This window comes from Clupea harengus, chromosome 16 (assembly GCF_900700415.2).
Source record: "Clupea harengus chromosome 16, Ch_v2.0.2, whole genome shotgun sequence".
NCBI classification, from domain to species: Eukaryota; Metazoa; Chordata; class Actinopteri; order Clupeiformes; family Clupeidae; genus Clupea; species Clupea harengus.
Genome location: NC_045167.1, coordinates 3287636 through 3303220, shown reverse-complemented (window position 1 = coordinate 3303220; position 15585 = coordinate 3287636). Strand labels below are relative to the sequence as shown.

The window sequence follows — 15585 nt, the reverse complement described above, 5'->3', positions numbered from 1 at the left end:
GTCTGCAGGTTTTTTGTGCTCTCTGGGATATTGGGGGAAAAGTACTAAGGAAATGAGAAATGTGTTCTCATAACTGACTGCCATCCTGCTTTTACCAAGAGGTTACAAATAACTGACCTGATGTTCTGTCAGCTCTGTCAATCAGTATTTCCTTTCACCAGAATATCAGTTTGGTGCAATTTTAGACTAGTGTAATTCGTTACTGGTCATTAAACAAAGAGCTAAATTAATCACAAGGGATCAGATTAGCCTATAGTTTACCTTTAAAATGTCTGAAAACCCACAGACAAAGTAACTCAGTTAAGATTTATTTCAGGCAACGAAATAATCTTCCTAATGCAAGGAAACACAAAATGCACCCTTTACAGCTTATAACTGGTGTTCCTTTACAGAATTATAACTGGTTTTCCTGTAGCATCATATCCAAGAGCAACACAAAAAGTTTGTAAAATAAATGTCCCAGTTGAATGTTTCATCATACTGCAACTATCTGTTTTACTCACCTATTTAGGGGTTATTTCAGTGGTCAAGGAACAGTATGCTAGGATGTATATTTGCACTAACTATTGATGTCCGGTTTTTAAGGTGTGGGAAGTTGGTATATTGCTATTCAACTTGCTCCTCTGCAGCAGAGGGGAATCCCGTGTGAAACAGATTTTGTGGAACTTTTGACGTAGTCCCTTGTTCAGAATGCCTACCCCGCCTCTGTTGCAAGTCAGCTCGTGCAGGCTCTGGAGTCAGGGGACTGAGGGGAGGTGAGGCTGGGTGCGAGAGGGAGAGTGCCGAATGTGGGTCGCCAGAAAGTGCCGCTGGGCTGCAGACACTCCGAGTCGCATGGGGTGGCGGAGGGAATGACTTGAGCATTGGAGGTTCAGTGCGGGCGCTCATCACCTGTAATATCGGACGTGTGCATTGCATCTCTGCCGAGTGAAAGCCACTCTGCCGAATCTGAGAGTCGGAGAGTAAAAGAGATGGAATTTGAGTTCTCATCCCCGCGGTGTGCACAGCAAGCGGGACGCTGGTGACGGCTGACCGGCAGAGGTTTCACCTCACAACAGCAGGAAGCATTCAGCCACTGAAGATGGTGATTCTGCGTGTGTCATGGCAAACGGGACTGGCACGATCATGTTGAAATGCGTAGTTGTCGGTGACGGCGCCGTTGGGAAAACTTGTCTGTTGATGAGCTATGCCAACGACGCTTTTCCAGAAGAGTACGTGCCCACCGTTTTTGATCATTACGCAGGTAAGTCATGAAAGGGAAATTGTTGAAACGTTAGTGGTAATTAGAAGAACGTGAATTATTAGTTAATTTAACTTGGTGTTTTGCACCTTACAAAACATTTAGCATTAGCCTGTTAATATACCTGTAGGGATATTAATGATGATAATGTCACATCATAGCGGTTACTAGAACAATGTATGTTCGATTCGCTGAACTGTTCTTATTCTTGTTCTTATTAAAACCACCTGTGAGCTTCAAGAAAAGCGACCCCTTCCTCCCCTGAAAAACTGTTTACAGGGGCAAGGGATGTTGACAGTAATCAGTGTGGATTGCAGTTGAGCATAGCAAATGTGATGTTTACGACAATACAGTTATTCATTTGCCTATGTGTGAACCACGGGTTTGTTTGATTTTGCTGAACCTGTATGACCAACCTATGATTATGATCATGCAGACAGGTGTAAACTGTTTAGAATTTGATGTGTGATTTTTTTTCCCCAGTCAGTGTTAACGTTGAGGGAAAGCAGTATCTCCTGGGATTGTATGATACAGCTGGTCAGGTGAGTGAAGGCCAGATCAGAAGATCATCTTGTTGCTTTTGACTGCTAAACCTGTGAATCTAATTACCATCATCTAATCATAGTACCACAACAACCTGTCACAGACAGGTATCATTCAAATAGTATGGTTCATATTCAGTTACAAATTCAGTTAAGTTATTAATTCATATTGATATTAAATAGATATAAAATTACATCAACACTTACACACATAGACACACATACACACACCTCCTTACATGGTCCAAGGTGCTGCGAAGGATTCTTGAGGGGACTAAGGCCAGGGCTCTGGGAGTCAAGCCACAGCGTGTGTGTGTGAGTATGGGCTGGGGTGGAGGAGTTAGCCAGAGGGTGTGTGTGGAGTATGGGGTGGGGTGGAGGAGTTAGCCAGAGGGTTAAGCAGACATGTGGCTGCTGTTTCCCTTCCTGCTCTCTGCAGGGAGGCAGGCCAGATGCAGACGGCAGTCAAGATGTGGCAGGGAATTGATTTCAAAGAAGTTTAAAAGACAAACACAAACACACAACACACACACACACACACACACACACACACACACACCTGGTGTGAGTTAGGTCTCCTGCAGCTTGTGACTGATCAGTGGGTGCTGAGGGCTGTGTTCGGGTCAGAGAGAGTATGGCAGTAATAATGGCCACGGACTCAAAGGAACAAAGGATCCCTTTCAAATTTCCTCTCATTTCTCTCATCACGAACCTTGCCAACACATGTGGCTCCAAGTTATAAGAAGTGGGTCATAAGGCTTGAGAGAGGACGAGAGGAGGAGAGGAGGGAAAGAGGGAGCGATGGGAGTTAGCGCTGCTGAGAGTTGTGGCTGTGTAGGGTAGTTGTGGGTGTCTGTCTTCACCCATATGAACTCCACTGCAAAGTCATACATTTGAACCACTGAAGAGTTACACCCCTGGGTGTGACAAATAATACTAGCCCAGTACTACCCCTCTCTTCATCCCTTACAGATATATCTACTGTATGTAGAACTGTGGATACAGAGTGTACTTAGAAGAGCCTGAATGCTGTTTGGTATGAGAGAGAGGAATGTTCAGGCATTTGTAATGTTTGGAAAAGTAGATTTGTGGTGATAGAATAGAATATATTTATTTGTCATTGCACAAGTACAACGAAATTGAGGTAGCAGCTCTCAGACACAAAAACAATACAAATATAGATTGAACATATATATATACATATTTACACTATAAAAACACAAGACATATAACACAACAGAGAGACAAATACAGGTCAGTTTTGTGCATTGTTAAGTGCTATGATGGCTCTGGGATAGAAGCTGTTTCTCAGCCTGTCTGATGTGGGGGTGGGTGGTGGTGGTGGGGGTGGTGGGGAGGTGTGGAAGAAGCCTCAGATGTTTTTTACTGTGCCTCGGAGCTGGCGTCTCCAGACTCCTGCAGACCGGCGGACTCTGCTAAGATCACAGGCTGGCTGTGTGATTTGTGCCGACATGCTGAATGCGGGGAGGCAGCAGAAACTCAAGCGCAAACTCTGGAGCTCTTTGGTCTCTCTCTCTCTCTCTCTCTCTCTCTCTCTGTTGTTCTCTATCCTGTTCTTTCTCATTCTCTCTATTTGATGTTTTAATTCACTCCTTAGTTCTTTGTCTTTTAGAGAGACATCCATGAGGTAGGGAGATTGGAGAGGGAGGAGTCCTGGCTCCAGATGTGAGAAGCAGCTGCTGTTTGCACGGCACAGAATAACATGAGAGACTTTAGGTTGAAACCCACTAAAACACCGCCCATCGCCACCCACCAGCCTCCAGGGTGTGTCTTACCACTGGGTCAACACCTTGTAGGGTGTGGCTCTTTACTAAAGCCCCAGGGATGATACCACCCATCCATCAAAGAAGATGACATCCTCATTTCTGGTGATGGGACCCAGTGCTGTTGATCTCTGCCCCCCCCCCCCCCTCCCTTTTTTCATTATCCTGCCCTTGCTCTTCTGCGGTCTCCATACCTGCTTTGGCACATGGGCTATGTTAAATCCCTCTAGGACAGGAAATCTATTTCAGGAAAGAAAAGCCGCACATGGCCTTTGTGTGTTTACACATGGTGTGTATTACACAATCGCTCAGGCTCACGCACACACACACACACACACACAGACACACACACACACACACACACACACACACACACACACAGACACACACACACACACACACACACACACACACACACACTTTTCAGTCATGACTCTCCACAGAGTATCTCGGCGAGTATCTCAGACTCAGAGTATCTTTGAGCCCTGTGGTCTTGTTTCTGCATAACCATGTTTTGAAGAGTAAGTGCTATGAGGTTACACTAAGTGTGTGTAGGTATACAGAAGGGGGTGGGGGGGGGGGGGGGGGGGGGGGTAGGGGTTCGACTCACTGCACAGCACTCACACACACACACACACACACACACACACACACACACACACACACACACAACACACACACTTTTCAGTCACTGCATTCGACTCACTGCCCAGCACGCTTTAATTAATGTGCAGTGACTGAATAAACATGCCTATGAATTATTCTCTTTAGAGGACGACTGGAGGAGATCTTGCCTTCCGTCTCTTTTATCTTGCCTCTGCTTCCTCTTCTTCGCTCTGTATACAACAGAGAAATATTAAAGTCTTCAGTTTCCACCTGCGCAGAGCAGGGCAGGGAAGAGCGAGCGCGGCAGGCAGTGTGCTCCCGTTGGCTCTCTCCCACCCTCTCCCCACTCACGGCTGGGTTGGAGGCTTGATTGGAGGGAAGCACTCAGTGGTCAATTGACCCATTTACAGCTCCACAGCCGACCGCAACTCCACCGGAGCACAGAGATAAAAACACACAAACACACCACTCACACTCAAACACACTTTCTATGCACAGGCGAGGGTTTCATAACATGTGTATGGTGTGTTTGAGTGTATGCCTGTATGCACATGAATATATATGTTTTTAAAGAGAAAGGAGTGCAGCCTTAACACCAGGTAACTAGGGGTTACACATCAGTATCTACAGGAGTCTCTTCTTCTCAGTGACTACACATTTGGTCTCGTGCATCTGACATTTAAAGACATTTGTGAAGTGGCTCACTTGGAACAATTGAGGAGATATTGACACATTTACACATTTTGTAGTATTTGAACAGCCTCTTTGAAATTGTATCGTACATTGTGTATTGACTTAACCAAGAACCACATGGGCCGCTTAATAATAGTTAATAACCTTAACTCTTAACTCTAACCCAGTCAAGCACAGAGTATTGCTTCTACTTTTATCTTTATTCATAAATGAAAGGACTTAAATTTAGTGTTGTCACTACATGATTCGCTACATTCTTCTTGCAGGAGAACTCTGGTATATTTGAACTCTGGGCCCTATTATCCTATCTGTTTGGGTCCACATTCTTACTAGGAACAAAAACGATCTAAATTGGTCCAGTATCGAGTTACAACACTACTGTATAACCCACAACCGCAAAACAGCTATACAATGTCATCCTATGGGGAAAGGATCCCCTAAAAAGTAAACCACAGAGATATCCCTGTGTCTTTTTACCTCAAGAACTGTAAAGAAACTGTAGAAAATGACGGACATGCATAGACACGCATGTGATTTACATCAAGGACAGCTGGTGATAGACACCGGCAAATCCCATCAGCCTTTGTAGCTTCATACACAAAACTATATCAGATGGGATTCTTTCATAACTCTCTTTTACATAAACCTTAAAAAAAAAAAAAAAAAAATTTCTTAACGTTAAAATGAATTTCATTTGAATTTTGGAATGTCACTGAAACAAACAAGGAAATAGTTTGAAAGTTTTGAAATACACCAATACTACCTAACCTATTCATAGTAATAGAAGGCAGTAGAACCCAGTGGATTGTTATTAATCGGTCAGAGGAAAACAAACTTCATGAATATCTGATTGTCATTGTATGCCAGGTTCTTTGAGCAGTAGCAGTGCCTTTGGCCTACCCAAGTCCTTGACATAAGCAACTAGCACCTGCAAGACCCGTGCCAGCAAGCAGTGCTCTTTTGTTAGAGATCAGCGCCAGCCTGGCCTGGCTCTGCAGCAGCTCTCTAATGACATGTTCTGTATTCTCCATCCGCTCCTGTAAGACAGACCTCAGCCTGTGCGCATGGCCTTGCTTTGCCAACACATGTTTCTGATCCTACTCATCAGTCTATTTCTTCACGTTTTTTAAGGGATGCAAACCAACTTCATGACCGTGTGAGCCACGCATGACATGACATCATGCCTTATATATGCTAGTTTGCGATGATTTCTGCCAATGAGATCACACAGCAGACATGTCCGGCACGGATTAAATAACAAAAAAAACAAACCTAACCTTCTGAAGCCTAAACATATACTGTTCCTGCACATGAATGCAGTGAATGTACAAGCACACGCAAGCACATGGCCGGTGGGAACAATTGGTGGTATTGTGGGTGTAGCAGCAGGCCACTGGCTGCTGGGCTGGAGGGAGAGTGAGAGCAGCAGGGGAGGCAGGATAGGGCAGCTCTTCATCCTCCAGCTCCACTCACCCAGCAGGAAGCGAGGGAGGGCTACCGTGCTCCCAAGGTCCACTGCATTAGACTAGTGTCTGTTTGTTCCAGTCCATTTCCCCTCAGCTTTTAAAGCACTGAGAAGCTCTCGCTCTCGCTCTGCCTCTATCTCTCTTTCACTCTCTCATTTTCTCTCTCTCTCTCTCTCTCTCTTGCACACACACACACACATGTAAACAAACAAACACAGGTCAAGGTAATATCGGAAAATGCTGTATTAAAAGAGACCTCGAGGGTTGCCTCCGGGTATGTTTCTGTTTTTTTTTTTTTAGTAGTAGTGGCAGTTCCTGGTACGGGCAACATTGACAATAGAGCAGTTACTCTCAGGGGAAAACTCAGTTTTAATGGAACACCATGTTTTATGGAGCCCCCCCCCCCACCCTACCCCCAAACACACACACACAATTTTGAAAGTGGGGGCACTGAAATTCTTTGTTTGCTTAGGGTACCATATGACGCAGGAGGTTCTCAAGGGAATGAAACAGTGATGCAACACATCACTAAAATGACTTTCGTACGCAAGCCATCCTACTGCACAAGGCTGTGCCTGTTTGTTATCCAGTGTGCAGCGACACACAGCTGCTGTATATCACCAGTTTGCCCATGAGATGGATAGAGAGATAGCCAGCGATGTGGGTGGGTGATCTGTTGCCTTATTCCGATTTCAGTTTGGCAGGGAAGGGTGTAAATAATATCCCTCTCGCTCGGCAGAATGTTTTAACAGGCAGGGGGATATATTTATAACATCAGTGCCCACCGCCACACACACACACACACATACACACACACACACACACCACCCCACAAGCCTATACATATACACCATACTCAAGCATTCACACAATGCACCAGTTTTAAAGTGGTTCTGTAGTGTGAAAACTTTGACACTTTTGGGGATTTCATTTATAAAAACTTACAGTTCAGACTGGTGTTGCAGTTTACAGTTTCTGATTGACATTGTAGTATATGGTTTCAGTGGGTTGCCTTAGTTTGTATAATTACCCTGGCAATGAAGGTTACTCGGTGTCAAACTGTTGCCGTCATAGTTTGAGTCAGATTGGAAGTGTAATATTCAGAGATTTAATTTGCAGCTGTTGTTGATGAGCTCCAGTTTTAAACAGCTGCTGCAGGGTGTAGAGGTTCAGATTACTGTTGTAGTTTATAGTGTCAGACTGCTGTATTAGTTGATAGAGTTCAAACTGGAGCGGTAGTTTATAGTTTCAGATTGCTTATGTAGTTTTTCATTTCAAAGAGACACACACTGTGCAGTAGCTGCTGACCAGGCCTGATGACATATTTGTTTTTCCAGTCTAAGAATGCTGTTCAGGGCTTAAACTTTGGCAATTTCACAACAGCGGAATGGCTTGGAGGTAGCTGGTAACCCAACATGTACCTGACCTCACCAGACAGATAGACTGATACACACACAGACACACACACACACACACACACACACACACACACTTACTCAGAGTTCCAGAAATATCACTCACATGGCTAGTGTAAATCCAGGCTTATCTGTTACAGAGGCTCAGATCTCAGCCCTAAGACTGTCATGGGAGCGGAATAAAAAAAAAAAAGATATGAGCTGTTCACAAGGAAACCCAACAGAGAACACACAACAAACACCCCTACACACATCAGGCTCTCAGAAATGTGAATTTCATCAGCATCTGCAGCATCTCCACTGTGGTCTCTCATGTTGATGCATACATGTGATAATGCTGTCACGTTAACCAGTAGTGGATGGCATCAATCAAGTGGCCCTCTTCCTGCTTCGCTGCTCCGCAGGAGGACTATGACAGGCTGCGGCCGCTCTCCTACCCCATGACCGACGTCTTCCTCATCTGCTTCTCTGTGGTCAACCCTGCCAGCTTTCAGAACGTGCGGGAGGAGTGGGTACCGGAGTTGCAGGAGTACGCCCCTAATGTGCCCTACCTGCTCATCGGAACCCAGGTGGGTACCTCTCCCCGCGGTCAGCCTCAGCCCCTGGTCTTCCTCGGGGGTCTGTTACCGGTCTCTCTTCTTCCTCCCACTCGTCCTCTTTTTCCACCATCACTGAAACAGTCAGCAGACTCCATCCACATCTACCTGAAATCACCATGGTTTTAGAATAGAGTATAGACCTCATAAGCTCCCCTCCATTTTGGATTGCCAGTCCTTATTCACTCTGTAGCTCTGACTCTATCCAGTACACAGCTGGAGAAAGTGACCTTCCTATCCCATCTGTGTCCTAATGACTGCTCTGACGATTACCCTCTGAATCTTTTTTTATAGCCCAGTTGAGCCAACAATCGGGCATTATTAAGTGCTAGGAGTAATGACATCAAATTTGACACTTCAAATCGAAGTTCTTGCCCGGGGAGCTGTGCTCCTGAACCTTGTGTCATAACCCACAGCGCTGTGTCCTGGCAGCCTCTCTGTGAGTGTTTGTCATCCCTCTGCACATCTGTCAGGGCATGTTTACGGCCGTGTCTGAGCCGCCGTCTTAATCACGGCCAAGAGTGTGTGTGGAATACAAATGCTCAGGAGATCGATGGAACAGTCTCTTCCCCTCCTTCTACATCTCCACCTGTACGCCACCTTGCCCTGTACCCCCCTCACTCCCGACTACTCTCCTCTACGTGCTGCAGCCCTGAACATTGGCATTAGCACGCTAAGATGTGATACACTTTAAGCTGTAATCAAATGGAGATCTGTAGCTACAGAAGCGGTTTAATTTCATGCACAGGTAGTCAGTCACCTGTCAGCTGGCCTCACTTTACTGCACAGCTGCTCTGGCTTTGAGCTGCCTTCTGGGAAATGGAAAACCCAGTTGGCCTTTTAAACTACTTCTTACAGAGATTATCTGGCTAATGTGTTACATTGAGGGAAATAAGAGCACACTTTTTTTTGTGTTATAACCTGATAATGTAACCCACGGAGACACATGTATCCTGTCAGAGGCAGCCAGTAGGGTGAGTGAAGAGTGTTAGTTCCTGGGACTGCAAACACAAAAAATGTCAACTAGGAGTTTATGGGTGCTGTATGCAGTCAGTCTGCCGATGATACACATTAGGTTTGTAAATGTGTGCTCTTGATGTTATTTATTGCCCCTTTCAGGTTGACCTGCGTGACGACCCAAAGACCATCGCTAAGTTGAATGATGTGAAGGAGAAGCCCATTGCAACAGAGCAGGGCCAGAAACTGGCCAAGGAGGTGAGGAAGGGGAATCACAATGGTTTAAAACAGGGGTTTTCATCTGGTTTTGTCCCAGGGACCACCATTCTGACCAGAAAGTAATCCGCGGCCCACTGATTTTTATAGTCCCGTACCCTTCTTTTTCATGTTTGTAACCGCCGCCACGCCCCCTCCCCCCGCACACATATTCTGCCTATAATACTTGTCAGTGTAATTTCTTCGCTGAATATGGGTCTACATCAGTATTTTGGGCAATGCGACTTGGCTATTCAGACATAAATATGTCGATGGGCCCAGGTATATTTATAAAAATAAAAAAAGTCAATGGTGAACTGATACATAGGCTCATGTCGCGGACCCCCTGCAATGCCGTCGCAGACCACCAGGGGGCCACGGACCCCTGGTTGAAAACCCCTGGTTTAAAAGACAAGCACCAATCGAATTCACATAGATAGGCATCTCTTATGCATACCTGACCAGGCCATTTTAATTCTCAAAAATGAAAAAAAAAAGATGGACACATATCCTTACCTGGCATTTCATATCTGGAGTGATGACAGATATGTTAAAGGCTTAAACAGCAGTGTCATGCACAGTTGATCGAGTCATGAGAATTTTAACCTTTTATATGTTTTGAAGATGATATAGCCCATATACACTGTTCAATACACATGGTTTTATCATACTCTATATATTACTGAGGAGTAAGATCCTTCAAACATGCACTGACATTTACCATAAGGTCACTGACACCTGAATCTGTTTAATTGCAAACTTTTCCATACAGGGAATGAATTTATGATATGCATGAAGCAGAATTTTTTGACATGCATGTTAGGTCATGTCTGCAGTTAGCTTCCTCCTAGACTGAACCTGACATTAACTCAGAGATCCACTCCAATCTTCCTTCAGACTGAACCTGACATTAACTCAGATCCACTCCAATCTTCCTTCAGACTGAACCTGACATTAACTCAGATCCACTCCAATCTTCCTTCAGACTGAACCTGACATTAACTCAGATCCACTCCAATCTTCCTCCTAGACTGAACCCGACATTAACTCTGAGATCCACTCCAATCTGAAAAATAAAGCATGCCTCCACAAGACTAACACTCTAGACCATTTATTCCCAGCTTTCCTTTCTCATTTTTAGCAACATTTACTGGCTTTAATTTATTTTGGTGCCACGACTCTGATGCAATGTTTAGATATGTGAAACTAGGTCACATTATACAATTTTATTAGCAGAGTATTACTCAGCATTGCTGTGTACCCAAATCCCAGTGATAAGAGATTCTTAACACGAAGTGAATAAAAAAATAATTTCACTGCATTAAGTGTGAGGGGGGTTGTGTGTTCCACTGCAGATTGGGGCCTGCTGCTACGTGGAGTGCTCAGCTCTCACACAGAAAGGGCTCAAGACGGTGTTCGACGAGGCCATCATTGCCATCCTGGCCCCCAAGAAGGGCGCCCTTAAGAGACGGCTGGGGCCACGCTGCATCAACTGCTGCCTTATCACATGAGAGGAGCGCCCGGTCGCCAGGGAGACGGGTTAAACCCTGCAGGCGTAACAAACTGACCAACATGACTGTGGGCTAAATAATCTAAAGAGAACCAAACAAGACTTTAATAAATAAAAACAAAAGAACAACGGCATGATATTGCAACCAGAAGATTACATGGGGGGAAAAAAAACAAAAACAGGAGACAAGGTGGTGATGTTTGTGAGATGAGGGAGCGGGTTACGAGTGGAAACAGCAGGTGCAGTGGACACAATAATAAACACATTCAACAGCAACAAGAGCTGGGTGGAGCAGCAGAACAATGGCAAAGACACAGACTTACAAGCACAGGCTGAAGCCAGAGAGCAGGAGAGAAGACAACGACAACAACAGGCACACAGAGGAGAATGGACGGACGGGCGGACGGGAGCTTATAGAGGCAGACGCAACACACAATGCACCCGTCCGTGGCTTCTGCAGGGAGACGCAACAACCTCAACAACAACAACAGCAGCACAACCAAACACGCCAGGCATTTACAGAAGTGATTCTTTATTCGCTTCAAGAAAAAGGAAACGGTGCATCTTTGTGCACTGGATTGCAAAATTCCCTTGCTATCTTTCAATCTCTGTCGCTCTCTCTCTCTCTCTCACTCGCTGTGTAAAATGTCTCAGTGAAGTCTGTACAACTCAGTACCAAATAAGGGACAACAAAAAAAAAACACAAGGAAAAGAATACATACTGCCATCAAATGACAAAAAAAAAAAAGTACAAAAAGAACAACGGTATTGTTTTTAAATTAAGACAGAAATAAGACTTTTTATCTTTTGTGTATATGACCTCAGTGACTACCGGAGGGGAATGTCGGGAGTGTCTGGGGATTGGTGGCGAGGTGTTCCCCTAAATGTCCCTGGTCCTGACTGATGCATCTGAATATCTGAGGATCACAGGGGGCTACCTGTATGTTCCAGTCAGCTTCTTTTTGCGCGCGTGCGTGTGTGTGTGTGTGTGTGTGTATATTCACGCATCTCATTGTGCCTCCAAGCGTTATTTGCTCTTGTAGATCAGCTGCTTGCGGTGCCAGTGGATCCAGACGGGAGCGACCAGCAGCCCCGTCAGGAAGCCCACAGTGGCCCCCAGGGTGCAGGAGACGGGCCACACCTGCAGAGACAGGACAAGAACTCAGCACCACCCTATCCCATGCCATCATCCCCAACTGGCAGACACACATGCGTGCGCAGTACACATGCGTGCGCAGGAGAATCACTGTGCCCTCTCTGTCCTTTTTTTTTTAAACAACCAACCATGTTTTTCATAAGACAGACAGAATTGATTTTTTTTTTTTTTTTTCATGCCATCTTGGATGCCTTGCTCTTTCCGCTGTGTGTGGGCCGAAATGTTTTGTCTGTTTTTTTTTTTGTCCAGGTTTTGATCCTCAGCATGGCTCAGCCTGTCAGGGTCATTGTCATGTCAGATATGAACTGAGCAGGAAGCCGCTCTGACTTCCTGCTTCTACAGCTTGTTGCAGCGTCCATGCAAATGTGTGAAGTGGCTAAAAGTGATTGTTGCAGCACAGTTTAAACGACAACATTTCAGTTTTAGCCTGTGGCTAATGTACATGAGGCAAGCAAGTTTCAAGGTTAAAATGGTTTAAATGACTTGTTTTTCTGAGTGTTCCAGTGTTTGAGTGTTGGAATAAAATGGCACAAGATAAAGGGAGAATCAACAAGCCAAGCTTTATAGCGTAAACAGACCTGTACAGAGATTGTGTATGCTGCATTAAAAAGTGAGATTTCATAAAGCCTGTTCTCTGTGCTGGTTTAAATTCCCAAAGGGAGTTCTGGAATACCTACCTTTGACTATTTTTTGACTATTTTTTGACATGCTCGCATCTAGTTGCCATGACAACTACAATGTGACATCAGAATATCATGTGCGGTGGGTATGTTGCATGGGTCGCATACGTGTGCCACGCCCGTCACACAAGGAATGCGTTTGGCTTTCAGGTTTCCCCCTCTAGGCCCTGGAACTTCTTGACTGTTTCTGTTCCACAGCTAATGCACATTTTGCCATGTGCTTCCAAATTAAAAAAAAAAAAATGTCACAGAGATTGATTCCTCTATACCCCTGCTGTCATGGCAATATTGTTACCAGGGCAACCGCAGCTTCTAATTCTGCATGCGCTGGATAGCAGAGCTCCCATGTCAAACACCATTCAACCCACCAGCGCTCCCTTATCATGCACTCTGGGTGAATTCGAATCATCCTCCTGTAAAGAGTGAACATCCTCCCTCCCTCCCTCCCTAATGGCGTACTACTACTGTCAAAATGTCACTTGTCCTTTATGTCAAGAAAAGTGGTTGTCTCTTGAATGCCCTATAAGATCTGGCTACAGAATAGAAGCGCTGTGTTTGACTGTTCCAGAGGTCCCTAAGGCCTGGTTAAAGGGATGTAATCATCAGGCCGTAGCAGTCTGGTGTCCTGCAGGATTACTGGGGCAACAGGGATTATTGGGACTGAGCCTTGAATTCCATCAGACTGCCAGTGTTTACAGGGGTTTGGCTAGGATGATCAACTTTGGCAAAGTAAAAAAAAATCAAGTGAGCAGTCATCGAAGGGGCGTGGCGACTGAGATAAAAGCAGTGATTCTGCTGGTTGGGAACACACAAATACTCACCACACACAATCCCTCAAACACTTTGCATATCAGTGTTTCTTCGTTCATGGTTGTTATTCAAACTGTCTAATGAAATGTTATGATGGGCAGTGTGTCTGTCTTTCCACATGGGATAATCATCTACCAGTATAATAATCTGCCCGATTCCTTTTTTGTTTAATCTGTGTAATGTGCGTGAAATCTTCCAGCTTTAATCTCTAATTCTTACTCTTTCAAGTGCGATGATCAACAGCAATTTACACAAGACACATATTTCTGTTTTAGTAGTAAAGAGATGTGTGAGGGGAGAATTCTTTGACACTCGGATTTAAGGATCCAGATACAAATTTAAGGAGCCATGCTCTTGCACTGCCCCCTAACTGCAGTGACTATAGGCACCGAGCAGTGCCCTGCCATGTCTCTGTAGGTCAGGCATGTGTGTGTTGCCATTAGCTGCCAAATGTGAGTGTGAATTCCCTTCATCACAAAAAGCCCTTCTGTGTGTGTATGTGCCGGTGTGTGTGTGTGTGTGTGTGTGTGTGTGTGTGTGTGTGTGTGTGTGTGTGTGTGTGTGTGTGTGTGTGTGTGTGTGTGTGTGCGCGCGCGCGTGTTGGAGAGAAGGAACTGGCACAAACCTGCCATGGCCGGTCCCAATCCAGAGGGATGGGGAATGCCCCAAGCCAGGCTCCAAGCACACTGCACCCTGTGGTGATCTGCAGAGACGTGTCCCATACCGACATGGCCCTAAATCACAAACACATAAAGATTGCTTCCCAATCTAGAAGTCATTTTAGGGCAGAAGAGCCTCCAACAATGCCTTAGGGGAACCCAGGAGTGGACCAGGCCACGTCAGCACTATGGCCCACTGATGGGAATAGACCAAGGCAGCAGAGTTACATCAGGGTGCAGCACCTTGCACCGCCACAGTAGAGTACCAAATGAAGGTAAATCAAATATATTGTAATGAATATGAATGAAAACTGAAAAAGTTCAACTGTGTACACAAAGTTCAGTAACTCCAGAAAAACTGGAACAAGCATTTGGTTACCATGCTCCCCCTAGTGGCCTGTCTATGAACTGCAGATTATCAGTTTGTGATTTCCATTCACAACTGGTAAGGTCAGCTGTACTGTACTGCAATTATTTACTGAGCTCAAGACTAAAAGGGAAAAATCTTAAGTGTGTCTATGTTGCAACACACAAATGTATCCAAAGCCTTCTGCATTTTAGACATAATGATAAAACTTGCTATCAATGGAGCAAAAATGGATACCCACCCATCCCTGCTAAACACACGGATCCAAGCCTGGACATTGGGCCCCATCATACACAAACACCTGAGCGTGGTCATAGTGGACAGTAGGACACCCAGGGAGAATGTTTCCACAGCACTTCTGTGAAGATATACAGAGACACATATTCAGACAAACAAAAATAGATTCTCTAAATGTAAGGCTGTGTATCTTACATATTAAATGCATTAAAACACAAAAAAGACAAATAAATAACTTACTCCAAGAGAGGGGCTCCGTAGAGTACAACTACGGTGTGAAAAAACAAGCAGGACAGCAGGAAGTACAGGCAGGAGCGCACGATTTTGGATATCTGCAGAGAACCGGAGGCAGAGTCATCAAAACACAATATTCACTGCAATAGGTGCAAATTTCAGCATCAGTCCATAAACCTCAAATGAGATGACTCAATTAGTATCACTTTGTCCTTGTGCTTATAATGTCCATGTTTAAATGATCTTGATTGCAACACTAGTAGAAGAAGCATGTCTAAGATGACTAAACTAGTATCTGAGCCCCCCACCAATAGAAGCTCTGCACTTCACCTTGTAATTCAGCGAGTGCCTCTTCGTTGGTGGACTGATGCCGAGGAG

The 15585-nt window shown here is 45.0% G+C and overlaps 2 protein-coding genes across 3 annotated transcripts in view; one reads left to right on the top strand and one right to left on the bottom strand.

Annotated features, from left to right (window-relative positions):
• Positions 1–576: 576 nt before the first annotated feature.
• Positions 577–12845, top strand: rhoq (ras homolog family member Q). Of its 2 annotated transcripts, none has more exons than XM_012823787.3 (5): positions 577–1243; positions 1724–1782; positions 8103–8315; positions 9462–9557; positions 10910–12845. In XM_012823787.3, exons 1-5 carry the CDS (start codon positions 1102–1104, stop codon positions 11063–11065), a joined length of 666 nt encoding a protein of 221 aa, XP_012679241.1. In that variant the 5' UTR covers positions 577–1101; the 3' UTR covers positions 11066–12845. The 2 variants fall into 2 exon arrangements, with proteins under 2 accessions (XP_012679241.1, XP_012679242.1); XM_012823788.3 differs by having other exon boundaries at positions 585–1243; positions 8151–8315.
• pigf (phosphatidylinositol glycan anchor biosynthesis, class F) overlaps positions 11578–15585 on the bottom strand; it is a 25295-nt gene continuing 21287 nt past the window's right edge. The window contains exons 4-8 of the mRNA XM_031583336.1: positions 15538–15584; positions 15214–15305; positions 14978–15094; positions 14336–14444; positions 11578–12205 (exon numbers count right to left, since the gene is read on the bottom strand). Coding sequence (XP_031439196.1) covers positions 12092–12205; positions 14336–14444; positions 14978–15094; positions 15214–15305; positions 15538–15584 — 479 coding nt within the window. The 3' untranslated portion in view covers positions 11578–12091. The remainder of the gene's footprint in view (positions 12206–14335; positions 14445–14977; positions 15095–15213; positions 15306–15537; position 15585) is intronic.

Excerpts from the sequence above, each read along its gene's own strand:
- rhoq (XM_012823787.3), top strand. The coding sequence starts at position 1,102 with ATGGCAAACGGGACTGGCACGATCATGTTGAAATGCGTAGTTGTCGGT. Across the intron at positions 1,244-1,723 it reads CGTTTTTGATCATTACGCAG|TCAGTGTTAACGTTGAGGGA; the intron begins GTAAGTCATGAA and ends TTTTTTCCCCAG. Across the intron at positions 8,316-9,461 it reads ACCTGCTCATCGGAACCCAG|GTTGACCTGCGTGACGACCC; the intron begins GTGGGTACCTCT and ends TGCCCCTTTCAG.